We start from the raw sequence: 21395 nt of genomic DNA, 5'->3' as shown, positions 1-21395 counted from the left end.
AATATAAGCCCTATTTTTTATGATTGTATTAAACAAACAAAATCACTGTCAGATTGCTATAAAAGTTTCCAAGTTCTTGCTTTCCACTGTTCCACACACCCCACCCTGCACTGGTGAACACCATCCACAGACAGGCCTCAGTGTCACCGGTGTGGGGCAGGGGGCGGGTGGTGTGAGTGCTCAGGGAGGAGCCGGTCCATGGGGATGAGTGGCAGGGCCGGCTCCTTCCTGCTCCCCATCATCAGTGTCTCCTTCACGAGCTGTCCTGTCTTTGACTTGACTCTTTACAAGGGGCCAGCCTGTTTATAGAGGGCGTGGCAAGGCTTGGCTTCTGCAAGTGCTTCCTGATGGACCAGCGAGGACCCCAGGCTTCTAGATGGCCTGGCATGTGCTTCCCAGGCTGGCAGATGAAGAAGCGAAGGGGAGGGGGCCCTGATGTCTTCTGGACACGGACTGGACCAGTGATGGGAGAGATGGGGAGGAAGCCGAAGAGGCTGGGGAAGAGGAAGGTCAGGTGGGGGATGGGAAGGAAGAGAAGGCCCGGGGAAGCCAGGAAATGCTAGCGAGGGTTGTCTTAGCAGTTCTCTGGGCCCTCTGTCCTACCCAGTGATGTTCCCAAAGGCGAGTGGATGGAGGTACTCCCATGACGTGTCTTTTGGAGGCAGACCAGGCTTTCTAAACTTTAATGTGCACACCACAGCTTACAGATCAGGTCTGGGGCTGAGTCTGAGCGGCTGCCTTTCTATTAAGCTTAAGGATGAACGCTGGCTGTGGGCAGCTCAGGGGCACCTGAGCAGGAGCTCTGGGTGGGGGGGACGTGGGCTTCTTCCCAGGACTGGTGGGTGGGGTCGGTGACGTCCAGCAGCGTGACTGGGACCTCACTCTGATTAGGGGGCAGGGGCCTGCAGGGAGCCAGGGCTGGGAGGAGGGCCTCCTTGTTACTAGAACTAAACTTTCAGCGTCAAGCAGTATGGACTCAGCAAGCAAACCAACCATCAGGCACTGAGTGATCGGCAGTGGTGAATAATATGACATAAATTGATACACTTCTGTGAACAAATAGATTCTACAAGCCTGTATCTTGGTAAACACGTGAGGGGTAACCGCGTCTTCTGATCTAGTCCACAAACGGGGATTTTGGGCAAGCCTCCGTTCCAGCAACTTTGGTAACCTGGTCACCTGGAAGGGGTCTGAGCAGAAATGGGTTGCATGGGAGGCAGGGCTCTCAGAGCCTGGGGGGGCTGCTCTGCGGTTAGGAATTCTGTGATATTATCTAGGCCAGGCCTTTCCCCCAGACTCTTGGTCTCCCCGAGCCTCTGAGAGGTCCTCAGCCCTGTGGTCACTCCGGGGCCCCAGCCACAGCTTGGAAGCTGGGGATTCTCTACTGGAGCCGCCCAGGCTGGCTTTCTCCTTCAGGGCGAGGCCAAGCACACGCACGGGGACTGAGGGCCACCGTTGAAAGCCCTTACAAACGTGTGGAGAGAAGGCACTCAAACCCTTCCATTCATGTGCAGGAAGACATGTGTGGCTTCCGTGTCCAGTCCACTGCTTGGAACTCACGTGTGAGTGGGATGCCCCTGCCCACGTGTTCCTGTTCTTCCGCTCAGAGGGCGGCCCAGAGGTCATTTAGGTGTTCCTTGAGTCTCCTCGGGACCCTGGCCAGGACGCCCGGCTCCCTCGCTGCTGGGTTCAGGGATTGGGGACCTACAGAAGGGGCTGGGGTCTCCGCTGGCCTCCTGGGGAGCACTGGAGGCCACGGGTGGGTGGTGTTGGGGGGATGCCATCAGTAGTAGAGGACCTCCTCAAAGTTACCAAGGGGAGCTTTGTGGGTCCTGCTTCTTGTCTTCGGTCCCCTGTCTGGAATTTCACCGCACCGCGAGTGTTTCACCTCGGTGTAGATGACAGAAGCGTCCTGTGGGAGAGTCAGGTCAGGATGAGGAGGAAGATGTAACACAGAGAGGGAGGGAAGAGCGGGGGTCCAACTCACCCAGGTCCCCGAGGCTGACTCAGCAGGCCCAGCTGTGGGGGAAAGAGAAACACTCGGGTTCGGGTGCCTGGCTCACCTGTGCACCTGCTGTCCCCCCACCCCAGGGAGCTCTGCTCCCCCTTTCCCTTCTCAGGACCCTTTCCTGCCATCGGAGCACAGGTGGGGCCAGGAACCAGGAGTCCTGGGTCTGTGCACTGCACTGCAGCCCAGCAGTGTGACTGCAGGCCAGCCCCTTAGCCCTGGGCCTCAGCCTCCCCAGCCCAGGAGAAGGGAGGCGGGGGTCACAGTGACCGCCTCACAGGGATGATAGTGAGAAGCAGGAGAAACGAACGTGTTGAAGGCATCAGACAGCTACCATGCACCAGGCAGTCCTTCAGGTGCAAGGACTGTATTTATTATATTAATCTCACACCAATCCTGCCAAGTAGGGAAGACTAATTCCTTCTCAGATTGGGATGAGAAAACGGAGGCTCAGAGCGGCTAATACTCCCGACGGTCATATCTGTAAGAAGGGGAAGGGCTTCTTCCCTGTTTGTCCGCTTCCCCGGTGGCCCTCAGTCCCCGTGCGTGTGCTTGGCCTCGCCCTGAAGGAGAAAGCCAGCCTGGGCGGCTCCAGTAGAGAATCCCCAGCTTCCAAGCTGTGGCTGGGGCCCCGGAGTGACCACAGGGCTGAGGACCTCTCAGAGGCTCGGGGAGACCAAGAGTCTGGGGGAAAGGCCTGGCCTAGATAATATCACAGAATTCCTAACCCCAGAGCGCCCCCCCCCAGGCTCTGAGAGCCCTGCCTCCCATTTGCCTGTAGGCAAACACCAAATCTTTGCAAATGTGAAGCATTCTCCCAAGGATAACAGATCCAGCACCCCCTTCCTCCGCATCTTGGAACACAATGGCCTCTCCTGTCTTTGGATTTCAGGCCCCCTCGCCCCTCCCCTCAGGAAAAGCCTACACCTTGCGGCCCCACTAGGCTTAAAACAGCCACATTTCCTTATTTTGTCCATGAGATCCTCATATTCAGAGGTGGCTTCTTTTTTTCTCTCTGGTGTTTAAGTTCTCATTGTAACTCTGCTCTGGAAGAAACTGGGCCCACAGGTGCTTTCCTACCTGCCCGCCCATGCTTGGGTCCTGGGGCACCTGCCCCTGAGTCCAGGAGACTCCCTGTTTGTCCGCTTCCCCGTCATGGCAGAGAGCAGAAACCCCAGGCTGATTCAAACCCATTTTACAGACCAGGAATAGAAATCTCAGCAAAACAAAAACAAAAGGCTTCCTGTGTTTGAATACCTATTACCCACCAGACAATCTTTGAGGTGTCTAGAACCTACGTTCTAGTTCTATTCCTAATAATTTATAATAGTCTTGCAAAGCAGGCATTATCTCCACTTTATAGATTCGGCTCAGAGAGCTCAAATAACTTGCCCAGTTGCACAGCGAGTACATAGAGTCAGGTTTCGAATTCAGGTCTGACTCAGAAGCTCATACTCTTCCCATGACGCCATGCTACCTTTCTCTCTGCAGGAGAGAGGACTAGCCTTCCCCGTCCCTGCCGTCTGAGTCTGGTTTCTGTGGTTGGAGCATGTGGTCTTCTTGGTTCCTCTCAGAGCTGGGAAGGTCCTGCCGAGACTTATACTCTGGTGCAAAGACAAACTGCATCATTACTTTCTCTCTTTCCTTTGTTCCTTCACAGTGCTCAGAAAAAGGGTGGCAGCAGTGGTGGTGTGTGGAGATGATGTTGAAGAGAGTCCTTATGGTGGACATAGCAGTGTTGGTGGTGGGTTGTTGTTGGTGGGTTGTTAGTGGTGGTGGTGGTGGTGGGTTGTTGTTGGTGGTGTTGGTGGTAGAGATGATAATGGTAATTGTTGTGGTGGTAAAATGGTAATGTTGACAGTCGTCAACTACCTCAACCCAGGCCCCAAACTTCCCCTTCATGTTAGCAAACATGTCAAGTTTGGTTTGAGATCACTCACCTTCACTCTCCTTTGGGACAATAGTCACTGAAGAGTAAATATCATCTTCCTCATTCTCATTCTGCCGAGTGACTGAAAGAAGGAATGAGGCTTGAATAGGACCCACCTGCTCTCCCACCTCAAGACATCAGTGTCCTGAAGACACCTCTGGAGAGAAGCCAATCAGGGGCTCTGTCATGGTGGTAACCGGAAGTGGGAGGTGGCCATTAATATGGGATATCCATCTTAGCGGAAGCTGACTGCCCCCACGGCAGGTTCTAGCAGCTTCACCAACCCTGACATTGTTTCAACTAGAGGTTGGCAAACTTCTGTAACAAAGAGTCAATGTTTTAGGCGTTGCTGGCCATTCATTCTCTGTTGCCACTACTCGGCTCTCTAGTGCGAAAACAGCCACACACAGTACATACATAATGTTCTTTACAAAAGTACTTGGTGGACTCGATTTCTTTACAAAAGTACTTGGTGGACTAGATTTGGCCCATGGGCCCGAGTTTGCCAACTATTGGTTTAAACCCTCCCTGCCCTCCATCTGGAGGCCAGGCTTCCCTCCTACTTCCCTGTCCCTCCCCCAGCTTCATAGCTCTGGCCCCTCACGCTCTCCCCAGAAGCCATCCCCTTCCTTCCCCGATGACTGTTCCCTGAGACGTGGGGCTCACAGGGCTTCCTTCTCCTCAAGCCCCCTCAGAGTCCCTTCTCCGTCTTCAGGGACAGAGCAGGCATGGTCCTTACCGTTGGCATAAAGCAGGTGCTGCTCTCCACCTGGGGCTGGGGGCAGATTCCGGCTAGGAAGGGGCCCTAGGAGACACAAAGGCATGATTCTGAGTTCCCTCAGAGAGCAGGCTGGACGGTGGGGGGTAGAGAGTCTAAGAGAGAGGAAGTCAGTGGAGGCTGCTGGAGGTCTGAGGCTGGTTTGTTTATGAGGGTTAATTCACAGGTCTGGACACGGTTAATTTTTATAGGATGTCTCCTTTGAAAACTACCCTCGAGGGTAGAATGGCCCCATGGGAATCACAAACTGGGAGGAAGCAGGGTCAGAAAGGAGGGGTCACACCCCTGCATGGAGAGGGCCCAGACTCACCAGTCAGGCTGCTTCTCAGAAGGAAAAGCTAGTAACTTCGGCCACACACCATGTGGCAGACGCCGGGCCAGGGAATTCAGGTACCATGTCTACTGCGCAGCACAGGGCCCGACCCAGCGGCCCGCACGGCGCTGGAGGGCAACAAAGCCTCTCTCCCTAACTCTTCGGTGTCTGATATTCTTTGCGACCGTCTTGCAAAGGTTGATACGATGACGTCATAGTATCATCTGGAGGTGAGGTGATTGAGGCTGGGAGAGGGCAATTCTCCAAGGTCACACAAGGTAAGTGGTAGGGACAGAATCTTAACGCAAGTTCATGTGCTTTATCTCCACTAGCATGTGGCCTCTGGGAAAGCAGGTGCATCCAGAACTTTAAAAATTAGCTCCTGGGACAGGGATGGGGTCACGTGGACTTTAGAATGCTCGGTTCATGCCTGGTGCCCAAGAAACGTTCTTTAGCTCTGACGGCCAGAAGGCGCCAGGATCGCTGGCAGGATGGGGGGAAATGTGCTTCCTCTAAAACCAGGAGTGCATTTACGGAGACTGTGAGAAGCTCCCGGTTATGAGACATCCGGTCGTGCTCATTGCTCATTCGCCAGGGCTGTGCTTCTGGGTCTCCACTCACTGCAGAGCTCCGGGAATTCCACAGACCTCGGCTTTACACGGGGTGTGACAACGGCTGGTAAACGACCACTGTTCAGCAAACAGTGAGAGCAGCGGGCACGCCTAGGCCAGGGCTACTTTGAAGTGGCCCCTTGCATGACTGTCTACAGTACTAGTGACACCAGCATTGGCCAAAATGCTGTGCAAGGTGCCTTCAGAGACACAGGTGTCGAGTATCTTTGGTGGTGGCATGTGCTTTGTCTGCCGGGGGAGTGGACATGCTATCTGGCGATGGTTAAGAGCCTTCCAGAGCCGGGTGTGAGGAACAAAGCTGTTGACCTACTGTTTTCCTTGTGAAGCTTTGGCAGTGGGCCTGAAGGTGGTTTTCTGTGTGAGAGTCTCAAGGTTTTGTGCCTCTGAGTTTCTGCGGTAAGAGGACCAGGACGGCCCCCAGGAGCCCTAGTTTCCTGAGAGACAGGTTCCTTCATACGATGAGCCCAGCTGCTCCCAGGCTGGTGGGGGCTGGGTGGGGGGGTGGGGCCCTGCCGCGGCAGAGGCTGCGCATGAAGAGGGGGTTCTGTCATTCCCTGTGAGAGGTTTCCCCCTCTTGAGGAGCCTGCAGCAGTGACCGCCCCCCACCGTCTTGTCTGGGGCTGAGGGAGACAGCTGGGCTGCGTTGCTTTGTCTCTAATGCTCTGACCTGGAGGGGCCTGGAACAGGGACATGTGTTCCTGAGGCCAGGTAAGTGGCTGGGCCTCTAGAAGGAGGCTTTATTGCAGGTGCAGGGGCGCTAGAAGCCACACACCTTCAGCTCCTGGCCTGCTACTCCAGCTGCCTCCCCATCGAGCTCTGGGCCAACCTCCATCTTCCTCCTACATACAGGGGTACCCCAAAGCAAGAGCTCCTCCATGGAGCCCCGACTCCAGGCGAGAGCGAAGGTTTGTGGGACACAGACTACTGAAAGCGGAGAGGAAGCTGGAGGCAGGCCCGAGCCCTAACTGGGGTGCCGACAAGGCAGGGGAGGGAGTCCAGGGCTGGGGAGAGGCCCTTTCAGTTATCCTGGCTGGCGCTCGGGGAGGGACACTTGGACTGCACGACTGGGTGGTCTTTCCCACGGAGTAGTCTGGCCCAGCTCCAGAAAAACTCATCACAAACTCCTTAACAGAAGGAGCTGCCAACTTGAGTAAGGAACCCAGCTCTGGTGGCCTCCGAGAGCACCCACTTCTTCCCTTGGCAAGTGGAAAAGAAGAACGATACCCCTCGCGGGGAGGAGGGGGCGTTGATTTGAGTCTCTGTTGGTGGGTTTGAAGGCCTAGGAATAAGCTGGCACCAAAAAGCTTTGGCATTTTAGCCCTTCCCTTAAATGTGGCCTGAGGTGAAGACAGGTTAGAATAGGAGTAAGTGTGGAGCCCCCCAGGGTGAGAGCCCCCATTCCTGCTTCCTCCTCATGACTGGGCAGGAGAGGAGGATCTGGAATCGCGTAGACTAGAGGAAGCATGTACCGAGCCCCACTAGACGCCACCGCACACGGCAGGGATCAGGTGGCTGTCACCCCCTTAGCTGAAACCCTCACACTAACCCCAAGAGGGAGACACGTGGTGACTCCTACAGGGAACGGCCAAGGTCGCAGAATTAGGAGACAGCAGTGTTGGGTGCAGGCCCTTGATCCGTTCTCTCTGCCACGTTTCCTTTCTGATGAGTGAACCTCCGCCACCGAGCACCCCTCGGGCCCAGCCCGGGACAAGGTGGGGGCGCTCTTGAGCACGCAGACCCGCACGGGGGTTCCCCTTCCTCCTCTCCCCTCTGCTCAGCAGAGCTCTGGTCTGACCGAGTGCTGGCGGCCTGGGGTTTTCCTGGCATGTTCTTCAGCCACAGATGGTCTTTCAAGCATGAAGGACTCTGACGTGCATTGCGTTTGGCTGTAATTGTCCCTCTGTCTGTGCCTCCGTTCAGGCCCAAGCGTGCGGTCGTGTGTTTGTACACATCTCTGAGTGTGGTGGGGGTGTGAGACAGTGTGTCTGTGTGTTTTGGAAGCTGTAAGTGTCCCTCCATGGCCTCCTTTGTGTGACATGTAAAGAGAAGTCCCTCCTCCCACCTGACGCCCCAAGAGGAAGCAGCCGGTCCCCTCAGACACTGGCTCCCAAAGGCTAGGCAGTGCCTGGCATAGGGACTCGGCCACTAAGAAAGTCAAAAAGGCTACTGACCAGGTTTTCTCCAGGGTCTGAAGTAAGCCACAAGTGCGGTGGCGATGACCAGCACACCCAGCAGGCTCGCAGACAGACAAGGAACCAGCCAGTGGCTGCTGGTGAGGGTGGACAAGCCCCGAGGACCTGGGGGATAAAGTTGGGGTGACCATGAGTGTTGAGGATGAAATTCAGAAATGTTCCCCAGGTGGGCACGGGGCAGAATGGCTGGCATCAGGGGGAACATGTGGCCTAAAGGAGGCTGGTAGGTGGAATGAGGGACGGTCCAGGGGTTGCCAGCACGGATGGGCAACACCATTGATGACCATATACGACGCTCCCCCGGCACTGGCTCGCATGCTTTCCCTCCAGGTTCAGGGGACAGATACCCCACGCAGGGTCCGTGCTCACTCATGCAGTGCAGGCTGTGGGTGGGGGGTACACAGAGTAGTGAGACCTGACCCTTGCCAGCTTGCTGGGGCTCAGAGCCCGGGTGGGGGACAAGACGTACCATCCAGGGAGAGTGTCGTGGGCTCACTTGTCTCTTTGGAGACACTGTTCTCGGCCTGGCAGGAGTAGTTCCCAGCATTCTGCTCTGACATCACAGTGAAGGGGAAGGAGGCTGCTCTTCCATGGGGAGTGTGGTGGTTCCCCAGGATATTCCCGTCCAGGTAGAACGAGTACAGGATTGGAGGGGAGCCACTCTGGGTCTCACAGAGGAGCTCCACCGTGTCCCCTACGGCAAGGCCAGTGGACCTGGGCCTCAGGGTGAGCAAAGGCTGGGACACAGGAGCTGGGGCGGCACATGGGGTCGGAGGCTCAGCTACACACCCAGGCTCCTGGTCCCTCCTTCCCCGGGGACCCCTCCCCCAGGTCCAGGGGTCCCATTTCCTGAAGCCCAGATCCCTGGGAGTGTCTCCTGTCCCTTCCCACTTACCTTGCACCCTCACCTCCAGCTGGGGGCTCTGTTTCTGGACCCTGCTGCCCTCACGGGTGGCCTGGCACCAGTAAAGCCCAGAGGCACCCTCCTGGGCTTCTGGGAGGCAGAGCTCTGAGTGGGGGCCCCAGTTCTGCAAGGTGTGGCCATCTTTGTGGAAGGAGAAGAGGAGCCTCGAGGCTGACCTCTGGGGGTGCAGCTCCGTCTGGCATCTCAGGGTGAGTGGGCTCCCCTCACGGAGCTCGGGAGAAGGGACAGCACTCAACACTGGAGGCGGGAACAGCTCTGGGAAGAAGCAGGCCCAGGCTCAGGGGAGACTCCTGAACTGTGAGTCCCCAGAGGCAGGGGTCTAAGCTAGGGCACATCCCGGGCCACAGCCCCATGCCCCATGGGAGACACTGTCATTGTCCCCCCAGGACCCACCTCTCATCTCATGACTACAGCCCCAGCCCTTCTGGAATCCCGAGCCAGAGCCAGAGGGCCTTGTAGGTCATTTGGTCCCCAGAGGGGAAGGGTCTGGCCCCGGGTCTCTGGGACCGCGTGGCAGGGCTGGCTCAGGGTGCTTCGGCGGCCCAGGGCATCCCCCCTCCTTTCCCGGTCTCCAGGTGTGCCCCACAGGGGCAGGGCATCAGGACAGCACGGTGGACATCTCAGAGCTCTGCGGTTGGCCCGGCATCAGGGGCAGCCAGAGGGAGGGCTGCTGCCCAGAGAGCTGCTGACCTCTAGAGACCAGATCCCTGAGCGGCACCCTAGCCCCACCTCCCCCATTCCCCAAATCTGGGGACTCACCTTGGACTTGAACTGTGGTCATCTCTGACCTTTGTGTGCCCAGGTATGCGATGAAGTTCACCTTCCCAGTGCAGCTGTACTGGCCGCTGCTTTCCGGTGTCGCTGTCCCCATGCGCAGAAACCATGTGGCCTTCGGGTCACGGAGTAATTTTCTGTCTTTGTAGAACTGGACCTGGGACAGGGCTGCGTTCTTCCGTCCTTGGCATAGCAACGTCAGGGTGTCGCCCTCAAACACAGGGTCTGGCCAGGTTCGGAGGTACAGCCAGCCTGTGAGACACAGGACTGGGGTCACCCTGGAGCCGCATGTCCCCTCAACCCATTTTCTCCCTTGGTCCCCCAGCCTCAGGCCTCCCCTGGGGATAGAGGTTCCTGGACAACACCTGTGTGGCTGCCCCACCCCCCAGGCCTTCATGCCAGACCTGGCCGGGCTTCTGCTTTCCTTTCCCCTCCTTCCTCCCTCCTTCCTCTTCCCTGCCTTTTTCTCTATTCCTCTCCCCTCCCCTCCTCTGCTCTCCTTGCACCTTCTCTCTGGTCTTCGTCCCTCGTACCTCCTCCTCGGCTCCTTTCGCACTGCCCTTCCAACATCGCCAAGCTTAGGTCGAGTTGAATTCCTTCCATCTTTGTTCTACTTCCTTCCTCTTGACCCAATTCTCCCCCACCCATGAAGGGCTACAGGAGGAGACAGAGGTCAGTGCCATTTATAAGGGAATAAGATGAGGCCCAGAGCCATTTGCTGGGACTTGAATCACCTAGAATTATCCTCAACCTGAGACCAGTGGGGTCCCAGGTCTCATTTCTGCCCGGGCATCAGCCAGGACCCCTGAGGAACGGGCCTAGTCTGCTGCTCTGAAGATGTTTCCAGGGGATCCAACGGCCCATCAGTTAAGCTTTGGCCCAGAGACATATCTGGAGTTGGAATTCACATAGGTAAGACTCACCAGTTTGCCCCACACAGGGAACTGTAAGAGAACAGAGTGATAGAATTAGGGTAAGTAGCAGAAAGAACTTTTTCACAAAGAGGCCTGTCACCTCAAGAATGGGTGCTCATACCCATTCAAAAAACCAACCACCCAACCCCCTCGGCACCTACTCAGCCAGCCCCCCAGCCTGCCAGCCTCCCAGTCCCCCAGACCCCTAGCCACTCAGCCACTCAACCCCCCAGTCTGCCAGCCCCCTAGCCCCCCAAGCCAGTCAGCCACCCAGCCACCAAGTTACTCAGCCACTCAACCATCCAGCCACCCAAACACCCAGCCCCCCAGGCACTCAGTCCCCCCAGCCCATCAGCTCCCTAGCCCCCCAGCCACTTAGCTTTTATGTTGGACCTACTGCTTAGAATCCTTTGCCCTATCTCAGTTCAAATGTCACACCCTTAGGTCTTCCTGGGACCCCCAGTTGAAATAATTCTCCTCAATCACTATTACAACACTCCACTGTATTATCATCAGAGCACTTGTCTCTATTTGAAGTTATCTTATTCTTTAAATTGCCTACTTGTTATCACCTGTCTCCCTCTGTCTAGAATATAAGCTCCACGAGAGCAGGGACTCTGTGGGTCTTGGCCATGGTCACGTCACCACACCTAGGATCTGTGCCAGGAATAGTCTGTGTTTTGGGGCGCCTGGGTGGCTCAGTTGTTAAGCACCTGCCTTCAGCTCGGGGCGTGATCCCAGAGTCCTGGGATCGAGCCCCACATCAGGCTCCTCCGCTGTGAGCCTGCTTCTTCCTCTCCCACTCCCCCTGCCTGTGTTCCCTCTCTCGCTGGCTGTCTCTCTCTCTCTGTCAAATAAATAAATCAAATCTAAAAAAAAAAAAAAAAAAAAAAAAGGAATAGTCTGTGTTCAACAAGCCTCTGTTGAATAAACACTCACAGGCTTTCCTTTGTGCCCAGCCACATTGGGTAGGGCACGGGAAGGAGGAGACGGAGAGTGGACCCTTGCACTGGTGGGTCCGAGCGCCCATCTGCACCTGCAGACAGAGCTCAGAGCGTGAAGACAGACCATGCAGTCCGGTGGCCCGATCTGTCTACAGAGCTCTGGAGAGTCCGGCATGGAAGTGACAGATGAAGGAGGTGAGGAACCACTGAAGGCTGAGGGACCTGGTCTGGCAGCTGGGATCGGGGAGAGAATGACAAACGGGCCAATGCGTCACACACTGTGTTTGCAGGACCTTTACAGGTGTCCCTAATGCTTCTATCTGTCTGTCTATCTATCTATCTATCTATCTATCTATCTATCTATCTATCTATCTATCTATTATTTTATTAGTATTTTTAAAGATTTTATTTTTAAGTAATCTCTATACCCAATGTGGGGCTTGAACTCACAATCCCGAGATCAAGAGTCACATGCTCTACTGACTGAGCCGGCCAGGTGTCCCAAAATATTTTTATGTAATTGACCTAAGCATGCTTTTGCTTCATTGCTTTTTTTTTTTTTTTAAGTAAACTCTACCCCTAACATGGGGTTTGATGTCATGACCCTGAGATCAACAGTCCACATGCTCCATTGACTGGCTCAGAGCAGAATTTTTATTTTTATTTAATTAAAAATAAAAATTTTAAGTAGGCTCCATGCCCAGTGTGGGACCTGAACTCATGACTGAGGTTACACAGGCATGAGTAGCCCAAGGGATGGAGGGGCACAGCTGGACACGAAGTGGCGGAGAGTGTTCTAGACTTTGGGACAAGGGGTGAAGCAACGAGTGGCATAGCGCCAAGCACAGTCAGGCGAGCTGTCCTCAGGCCCTTCGCACTGTGTCCTTCACACTGACCGGTCCTAGGTGCTGTGGAGACACCGAGAAATGTGGCAATGGCCTTGGGAGGGGTGGGTGAAGACCTTCTCACCGGAGGCTTGAGATGTGGCTGTTTGGCATGTTGATTCACATGTTGTCACCCTCGTTGTCCACACGGCCTGGGACCCAGACGGAGCCTTTCAGCTTCATTTCTCTGCTCAGCTCACGGCTAGCTCATCCACAGGCTCTCAGTGTGTGCAGAATTATGTGTGTTTCTTGCCATCCCTCCATCTCCCCCTGGTCCCATCTAAACACCTCTTTTCCTCTGAGCTTGCTGTAGTGGGAAGCGGGCAGGATTTGGAATCACATGACCTGAACTCGACTCATGAATCCATTTCTTTCTGTGTGAACTTGGACGCACCGTTAGAATCCCAATAGCCTTCAATTCCTGATTCTGTCTCTATGATAGGAAGTGTGACAGTCATTGCTTCCTTACAGAGTGGTTGCATATAGTGACCCACTCCCTGGAAACGTGGTTACCGAATTCACTGAAAAAAGAAAGAAGGCCTGACCTCAGAGTGACTAAAACCTTGCAATGTAGTGATGCCCCTCTTCCTTTCCCCTCTTTACCGGAAAAACACCTCTGCAGCTTCAAAGTGATGAGTAAACAGGGCTGAGGGCACAGAAGCGTACAAGAGAGGAGGCATCCAGAGAGCAGAGAGACCCTTCAGAGGAGCTCGTGTCCCCAGGCCCCGATGAGCTGCTGTCCTGCGCCGTGAGACCTGGGAGCTGTGCCTGCAGACCCGGTGTCTGTGATGAAGACAGCTGGCCGCGGGGTGCACAAAGGGCGGCGGCTGGGTTACAGCACTTCCTACAAAGGGGACCACGGACCCCAGTTTGGTAGGGGTAGATGAGGTGGTGACACAGCCATCGCATAAGGCGCACACCAGAGTCCCAGACAAGGGAGGCCACAGCCCGGCTGACCTTGGCGCTGGTCAGGCCATGGTGGGGGGGAGGCGAAGGACCAGCTCCTGGCCCAGTGACCATGTGTATCGAGACCAAGCAGACCAAGGCCGAGAAACCGTTCCCCACTCGAGGGGTCGGGAGATACTTATCTGAGAAAGACACAGCCGAGTAGGGACACAGTAGTCTTCAAGTATTCGATGGGCAAAGCTTACAAGAGGGGGAGAGACTTCAGGCAGAAGTGGGACTAATTCATGGGAATGAGAGAGACCAGGGAAGCAGGTCTCAGCAAAGCAGGAGGGACCAGCTCACGACAGCTCTAGCTCATCGGACGTGCTGCTTTGCCAAGCTGCGGCTCCCGCGTGCTGGGAGTGGCGGTGCTGTGGGAGCCCTGAGACACTCGTCATGGGCGTTGTGTGTGTCTACAGAGGGTGGGTTCCAGTCCTGGCACTGAACTTGGCTAATGCTCGGCTCAGAAGAAAATTAAGGTTCATCTCCTAAACTTCAAATACACCGGCCGTGTACCAGCACGTTCAGCGTCAGGGCCCCGGGCCTCTCAAATCCCTGATGGTCAATAGTAGTAATAGACACCATTTGTTGTGTGAACATGCCCCACCAGACACTTGAAATGAATTTTATTTTCCAGTCTTACTTGATTAGAACCCAACCACAGCCCTGCTGGAGGTATCATGGTGGGATGGAGAAAGCTCCAAGTGGACTTGGGTTTGCATCTCTGTTTTGCTCTTGTTAGCAGGGTAATTCTTTGCAAGTTTCATAACTTTTTGAACCTCAGTATCCTCAATTGTTTAATAGGATTAAAAAAATACCCTCCCATGATTCTAAAGGTTAGATGAGATACATTACGTGCTACAAAGCAGGCCTTCAGGGCTTCCTTCTTTGTCTCTGCCCACATGTAAGAGGAAATAGCAGGTCTGAGCTTACAGTAACTCTGTTCCTCCATAACCAGCCCTGGGGTCCCAGCAGCTTAGGCTGGTTTTCTGGGGTCCCCAAGCATCGAGTGTGACTGCATCATGCCTGGGACCTCTACCACCCTGTCCCCTAGTCAGCCAGTTTTTAACTCTCTCTCTTCTTCATTTGCTCTCTCCCATCCAGATCATGGGACCCAAGTTGGAAAGTGCTTGGACTCTGCCCATTCAAGTCCATCAAGGTCTGGTCCTTTCATAAGGTAGTGATTTGCCCTTGAAAGCCTTTCCTCGGAGTATATCCAGGCACTAGGCCTTCCTGCCCCTGCTCCCGGTATGACCATTAGACTTTTTCACTTGTCCAAATGGTCATTCATAAACGCACAGGGCAACAACGATGTGGGGGAAGGAAGAACACCAAGTGGGACAAGGGTTTTCCTCACAGGGTCAAATGCCCACAAACTCTGTCCAGGAAGAGATCAGATTTAGGAGTGGTTTTGCTTTCCTGGTTCAATGAAAACAAACAAATAAGCAAACTACTGGGACCAAGTTTAAAACAAAAAATAAATCAACACAGAAATTATAAAGCGAAATAGAATATATGCCCAGACTTCTTCCTTCTAAGTGTAGCAGGTAATAGTGGCTGAGACTGAGTCGAGTCTGGGGGGCCTAGTGACCCTCTCCCCACCCCATAATACTCTACTGTCGGAGGAGCAGACTTTCCGTCACTGGCATGGGTGACTGGCCCCTGGGGAGGTGCGTCAAGGAGAGAGATACAGATCTGGGAGAATGGATTTGATCCTTCAAACCATCCCCAAGGACCAGTCAGACCCAAAACAGACCCTCCTCCTCATCCCCAAGGGAGAGAGGATGTAAGCAGAAGGGGGATGGCCAGTTTGTAAAGGGTCAGAGCAAAGCCTCTTGACCAGATGAGAAGCCTGGTCATCGTTGACTGCTTCTAAGAAAACACTGAGGCTTCTTAACAGCATATCATTTTGTAAAAGCCCATTTCCTATTGCTGAGCAAGATGTGCAGAACTGCCTTTTCCCATTTCCCTGATCGCTCCAGCCCACTCCCCACCCAAAGCCTTCTTTCCTTCTATAACTTCGTTTTCCTTTTGAGACAGCCTGATGCGTAATTTAATCTTATTTGATGGGGTAAACATGTCATTGGGCCTCAGAATGTGATTTTCTGCCTCCCTAATTTAGCTCTGATGCATTGAAGGCCTGCCCTTCCAAGGACCAAGGAAAATGAGATGGGAAACATCAGGGAGCCCCCCCCCCCCACACACCACATCTCTGTCAAGCACACCGATGTGCACACACTCATTTCAAACTCCAGCCATAAAACTCACTTGAACCCAGAAAGGTAAAATTAGAAGTCCCATAACTGACTTACAGTCTTTGTGCCCAAGAAGAAAAGCTCACGCTCGGTGACTTACCGAAGAACAGCACAATCCTGCAGAGCAGCATGAGGCCTCCCTGGCACAGAGGAGGGACATAGATCCAGCTGAAACCAGATGAAAAGTCAGGGTGGAGGGGAGAGCATCTAAGCCGCAGGCCTAGGGGTGGGTGAGTGACCCCTATGATGTAGGTGGTGTTACTGCTTCATGCACTAAATAGAGGAAGTGGGGAAGGAACTTTAAAAGTTCAAATTAGTATTTCCTCTTTGATTGAAGGGGTATAATATAAGTGAACTTTCTTCACCGTGATGCAAGGAGTCAGGTCATTTACTGGTAAGCACTTTTGAACACTCTCCGTGGCTTTGAAAAGCTCATGCTAATAGACTAAGTTGGGACAAGGCTATGGAAAGATGCAGAAGCTGCCAGAATTTGTGATTTCAACATCATTTAGCTTGGAAGGCAGCACAGTTCTGCAAACCCTAAGATGATCCATCCCCCACCCTGAGTGACCTCTATTTCTCCAGGTTTCCCCCCTATCCAAGGAGAAATGTGTCTGTACAAGGCAATGAGGTGGAAAAGTGTAATCCTGAAAATGGTACATAGGACCATCAGTTCAGGAGGAACTCAGGGATTGGTGAGGTGGGAGTAGAATGGGCTGGAGTTTCTGAATCTGAGGTTTTAAGACTGTCAGGTTATTATTTTGAAAACTATTCCTTTAAACGTACCAGTAAGAGAGTAAACAGGCAAGCCACAGGGTGACAAGATATTTTCCATACACATGGCTGAGAAAGGACCCATATCCAGAATATAAGACTTTCTAGAAGTCAATAAGAAAAAGACAGACAACCCATTGGAAAAATGGGCAAAATAATTGAATAGGTAATTTACAAAAGCAGATCTCCAAGTGCCAAATGAACAAGAAGCTTGACTTCATAAATCACTATGGAAGTGCAAATTTAAACTAAATGAAACACCACTACATCCCCCATGAGAAAGGCTAAAACTATCAAGAGAGACAGGCAAGTGTTGGTGAGGATGTGAAGCAGCTAGAACGCTTGTACACCTCCAGTGAGAGTGTAAATTGGTACAACCACTTTGGAAAACTGCATGACAGAATCTAAATGAATCATAAAAATACCTGCTGACCTAGCATTTTCAGTCCTGGGTACATGCCGAACAGAAATACATTTATATTGGCACCAAAAGACATATACAAGAATGTTCATAGCAGCATCACTTTTAACAGATAGAATCTGGAAACGACTTAATAAGCCCTCAACAGAAAAGGGGGCCACACACCCTCACCTCCTTTGAGGACAGAACATGGGAGTTTAAACTGAAGCATGGAGGGTAAAATACCAGGAAGCACTTTCTGACAGTAAGGTTTTTCCTGAAAGTCTTTAGGTGAGAAGTTCCATACAGCCTGGGAAGAAGTCAGTGTTCTTATTGCCAAAGACAGGAATGGAGAGTGTGAACTTTCTAACTTTTTGTGCCCTAGATTCCCTGATTCACTGGAAGTGGGAAAACAATCTGACACTGGCAGGCACGTCTGATGTGACTCTGTTGATTGGGAGAGAGGTGAACATGGTGGATATCTTATCTACTCACATTAAGATGTTAACATTTGTACATTTTCCCCTATTGTTTTCTTTCCAACAGATCTCTTGACTTGAGTAGTGTGTGCGTTTGCTCAGCTGCAGGTCCAGAGTGTGGGGCAGCAGCTCTGCAAGGCTGCAGCTAAGGTAGAGACGGGTCAACCGCAAACGGTCTAGCTTGCAAGCACTTATTGCGCTTTGCGTGCAGAACAGTTGAAGCTTCTACCCTAGCTGCTTTCACCAGGTTTTGGCTGCTTGGGCGTGTGAACTCTTCTTGACTTCTCACTCTACCCCTGAACAGTGAGATGTTGCTGCATTTTTAAAGGCGTTAGTGGAATTGGCTCTCTGAGCTGAGCTGGCTGCATACCATTCCCTTGGGGAGGAAGGTGACCTTAGGGGCTGCTGATAGGTTAGGAATCTTCCAGCACCCAGGCTGATCTTGAACCGAGATGGAGATGGGTTGGGATAGGAATCAAACCCATAATACTAAAACTCTAAGGAAAATTCAGGGCTAGAAGGAGGTGGGGAGGATAATGGTATGGGGAGAATACTCATCTAGATGGGGTTTGTAGACTTAATAGATACATAGAGAGCATTCCATCCCCAAATAGCAGAATACACATTCTTTTCAAGTGGACATGAAACATTTCCCAGGATGGATCACATGGTAGGCCACAAAATAAGTCTCAACAAATTTAATAAGATCGAAATCATATCAATAATCTTTTTTGATACTAGAAATCAATTCCAAGAAGAAAACTGGAAAAAACATAAACGTGGAGGCTAAATAACATGTTACTAAACAATCAATGGGTCAATGAAGAAATCAAAGAGGAAATCAAAAATCTACCTTGAGACAAATGAAAATGAAAGCACAGCATCCCAAAACATATGGGATGCAGCAAAAGCAGTCCTAAGAGGGAAGTTCATAGCCATATAGGCCTACTTCAAGAAATAAGGAAAATCTCAAATAAACAATCTAAACTTAACTCAAAGGACCTAGAAAAAGAATAAACAAAGCTCAAAGTTAGTAGAAGGATGGAAATAATAAAGATCAGAGTGGAAATAAATTAATTAGAGACAGAAAAATAGAAAAGATCAATGAAACTAAGAGCTGATTCTTTGAAAAGAAAACGAAGTAGTTAAATATTTGCCCAGATTCATCAAGAAAGAGAGAGGGGCCAAATAAATAAAACCAGAAATTAAAGAGAAGTTACACCTGACGCCACAGAAGTACAAAGGATTGTAAGAAACTACTACAAACAATTACATGCCAACAAATGGGACAATCTAGAAGAAATGCATAAATTCCTGGAAAACTATAATTCTTCCAAGACTGAATCAAGAAGAAATAGAAAATGTGAACAGACTGATTATTAGCAAGGAGATTGAATCAGTAATCAAAAAACTTCCAACAAATAAAAGTTCAGGACAAGATGGCTTCACGGATGAATTCTACTGAACATTAACAGGAGAATTAATACCTATTTTTCTCAAACTATTCTAAAAAGTTGAAGAGGAAGGAAGACTTCCAAACTCATTTTATGAGGCCAGCACTACCTTGAAAGCAAAATCAGAGAAAGGCACCACACACACACACACACACACACACACACACACACTATAGGCCAACATCTCTGATGAATACTGATACAAAAATTCTCAACAAAATATTAGCCAATCAAATTCGACAACATATTAAAAGGATCACACACCATGATCAAGTGGGACTTATTCCAGGGCTGTAAGGGCAGTTCAAGACACACAAATCAACCAACACGATACGCCACAGTAACGAAATGAAAGATAAAAATCATTACCATCTCAATAGATGCAGAAAAAGCATTTGATAAAATTCAACATCCTTTTATGATAAAAAAAATCTCAACAAGGGAGGCATAGAGGGAAAACACCTCAAAATAATAAAAGCCACTTCTAACTAACCCACAGCTAGCATCATACTCAATAGTAAAAAGCTGAAAGCCTTTCTAAGATCGGAAACAAGACAAGGATGCCCATTCTCACCATTTTTTCCTAAGATTGATTTATTTATTTGAAAGAGTGGGGAAGGGGGAGACAGAGAGAGGGAGAGAAAGTCTTCAGTAGACTCTGCACTGAGTGTGGAGCTTGATATAGGGCTGGGTCTTATGACCCTGAGATCGTGACCTGAGCCAAAACCAAGAGTCAGATGCCGAACTGACTGTGCCACCCAGACACCCCCATGTTCACCGTTTTTACTCAACATATTATTGGAAGTCCTAGTAACAGCTATCAGACCAAGATGAAGAAATGAAAGGCATCCAAATTAGAAAAGAAGTGAAACTGTCACTATTTGCAGACATGATACTATATGTAGAAAACCCTAACGACGCCACCAAAAAACTGTTAGAACTAAAAGTGAACTCCGTAAGGTTGCAGAATACAAAACTAATATACACACATCTGTTGCATTCCAAAGACTAATAATGAGCTATCAGAAAGAGAAATTAAGAAAATACTCCCATTTACGATTGCTTCAATAAGAATAAAATATATAGGAATACAAGTAACCAAGGAGACCTTTGCACTGCAGATTATAAGACATTGATGAAAGAAATTGAAAAAGACAGAAATAAATGGAAAGGTGTATCGTGCTCGTGGATTAGAGGGATTAATATTGTTAAAACGTCTATACTCCCCAAAGCAATCTACAGATTCAATGCAATCTCTAGCAAAATACCAATGGCATTTTTCACAGAACTAGAAAAAATAATCCTAAAAATTGTATGCAATCACAAAAGTCCCCCAGTAGCCAAAGCAATCTTGAGGCAGAACAAAGTGGAAGATATTATGCTCACTGACTTCAAATGATACTACAAAGCTACAGTAATCAAAACAGAGAGAGAGAGAGAGAGAGAGAGAGAGGGGCAGAGGGTGAGGAACAAGGAGAGATGCAGGCCCCTCGCTGAGCTGGGAGCCCAGTGCAGGGCTCAATCCCAGGACCCTGAGCTCGTGACCTGAGCCAAAATCCAGAGTCAGATACTTAATTGATCTGAGCCACCCAGAAGCCCCTATTGATATATTTTTGAATGTGTCTCCTCAGGCCAGGGAAAAAACCCAAAAACAAACAAATGGAACCACATCAGCTAAAAAGCTTCTGCACAAAACAGGAAACCCTCAACAAAATGAAAAGGCAACCTACTGGGAGATGACACTTGCAAATGAGATGACTGATAAATGGTTAATATGCAACATATGTAAAGAACTCATACAACTCAGGGTGCCTCGGGGGCCCAGTCGGTGCAGCGTCTGCCTTCAGCTCAGGTCATGATCCCAGGGTCCTGGGATTTTGAGCCCCGCATCAGGCTCCCTGCTCAGCGGGGAGCCTGCTTCTCCTCTTCTCCCTCTCCTTCTGTCTACTACTCTTCCTACTTGTGCCCTCTCTCTCTTTCTCTCAAATATATAAATAAAATCTTAAAAAAAAAACCACATACAACTCAATATATAAAAGGTACAAACAATCTAAAAAATGGGCTGAGGATCTGAACAGATGTTTCTTCAAAGAAGACATGCAGATGGCCAACAGACACAGGAAAAGATCTCAACATCACTCAGCATCAGGCAAATGCAAATCAGAACCACAGTGAGATATCAGCTCACACCTGGTTGGAAGGGCCTTATCAAAAAGACACATGTTGGCAGGGCACCTGGGTGGCTCAGTTGGTTAAGCGTCTGCCTTCAGCTCAGGTCATGATCCCAGGGTCCTGGGATCAAGCCCCACATCTAGCTCCTTGCTCAGCAGGGAGTCTGCTTCTCCCTCTTGCCTGCTCTGCTCCGCTTACTCTTAGTCCCTCTCGCAAATAAATAAATAAAATCTTAAAAAAAAAAAGACGAAAAAAAGACGCATGTTGGCAAGAATGTGGAGAAAAGGAAACCTTCATGCACTGTTGGTGGGAAGGCAAAAGGGTGGATATGGAAAACAGTATGGAGGTTCCTCAAAAAATTGAAAAGAGAAATACCATATAATCGAGCAAGTCCACTTCTGGGTATTTATCTGAAGAATACGAACACATCAATTTGAGAAAATATATGTACCCCTATGTCCATTGCAGCATTATTTACAAAAGCCAAACTATGGAAGCAGCCTAAGTGTCCATTGATAGATAAATGGATAAAGAAGATGTGATATATATATACACAATGGAATATTACTCAGCCATAAAAAGAATGAAATCTTGCCATTTTTGACAACATGGATGGACCCAG

General features: G+C 50.8%; 1 protein-coding gene across 1 annotated transcript; it reads right to left on the bottom strand.

Moving 5' to 3' along the window:
* Nucleotides 1-18: 18 nt before the first annotated feature.
* Nucleotides 19-15724, bottom strand: FCRL6 (Fc receptor like 6). The gene is made up of 10 exons (XM_045784282.2): nt 15595-15724; nt 10476-10496; nt 9538-9804; nt 8749-9033; nt 8323-8604; nt 7833-7958; nt 4678-4743; nt 3949-4020; nt 1988-2019; nt 19-1912 (listed from the first exon to the last, which is right to left on the bottom strand). The coding sequence occupies exons 1-10, from the start codon at nt 15623-15625 to the stop codon at nt 1784-1786; spliced, it is 1311 nt and encodes a 436-aa protein (XP_045640238.2). The 5' UTR covers nt 15626-15724; the 3' UTR covers nt 19-1783.
* Nucleotides 15725-21395: the final 5671 nt, after the last annotated feature.

Source organism: Ursus americanus, chromosome 2 (assembly GCF_024610735.1).
Source record: "Ursus americanus isolate L20-20 chromosome 2, mUrsAme1.1.p, whole genome shotgun sequence".
NCBI lineage: Eukaryota > Metazoa > Chordata > Mammalia > Carnivora > Ursidae > Ursus > Ursus americanus.
This window is presented reverse-complemented; position numbering and strand designations above follow the sequence as displayed.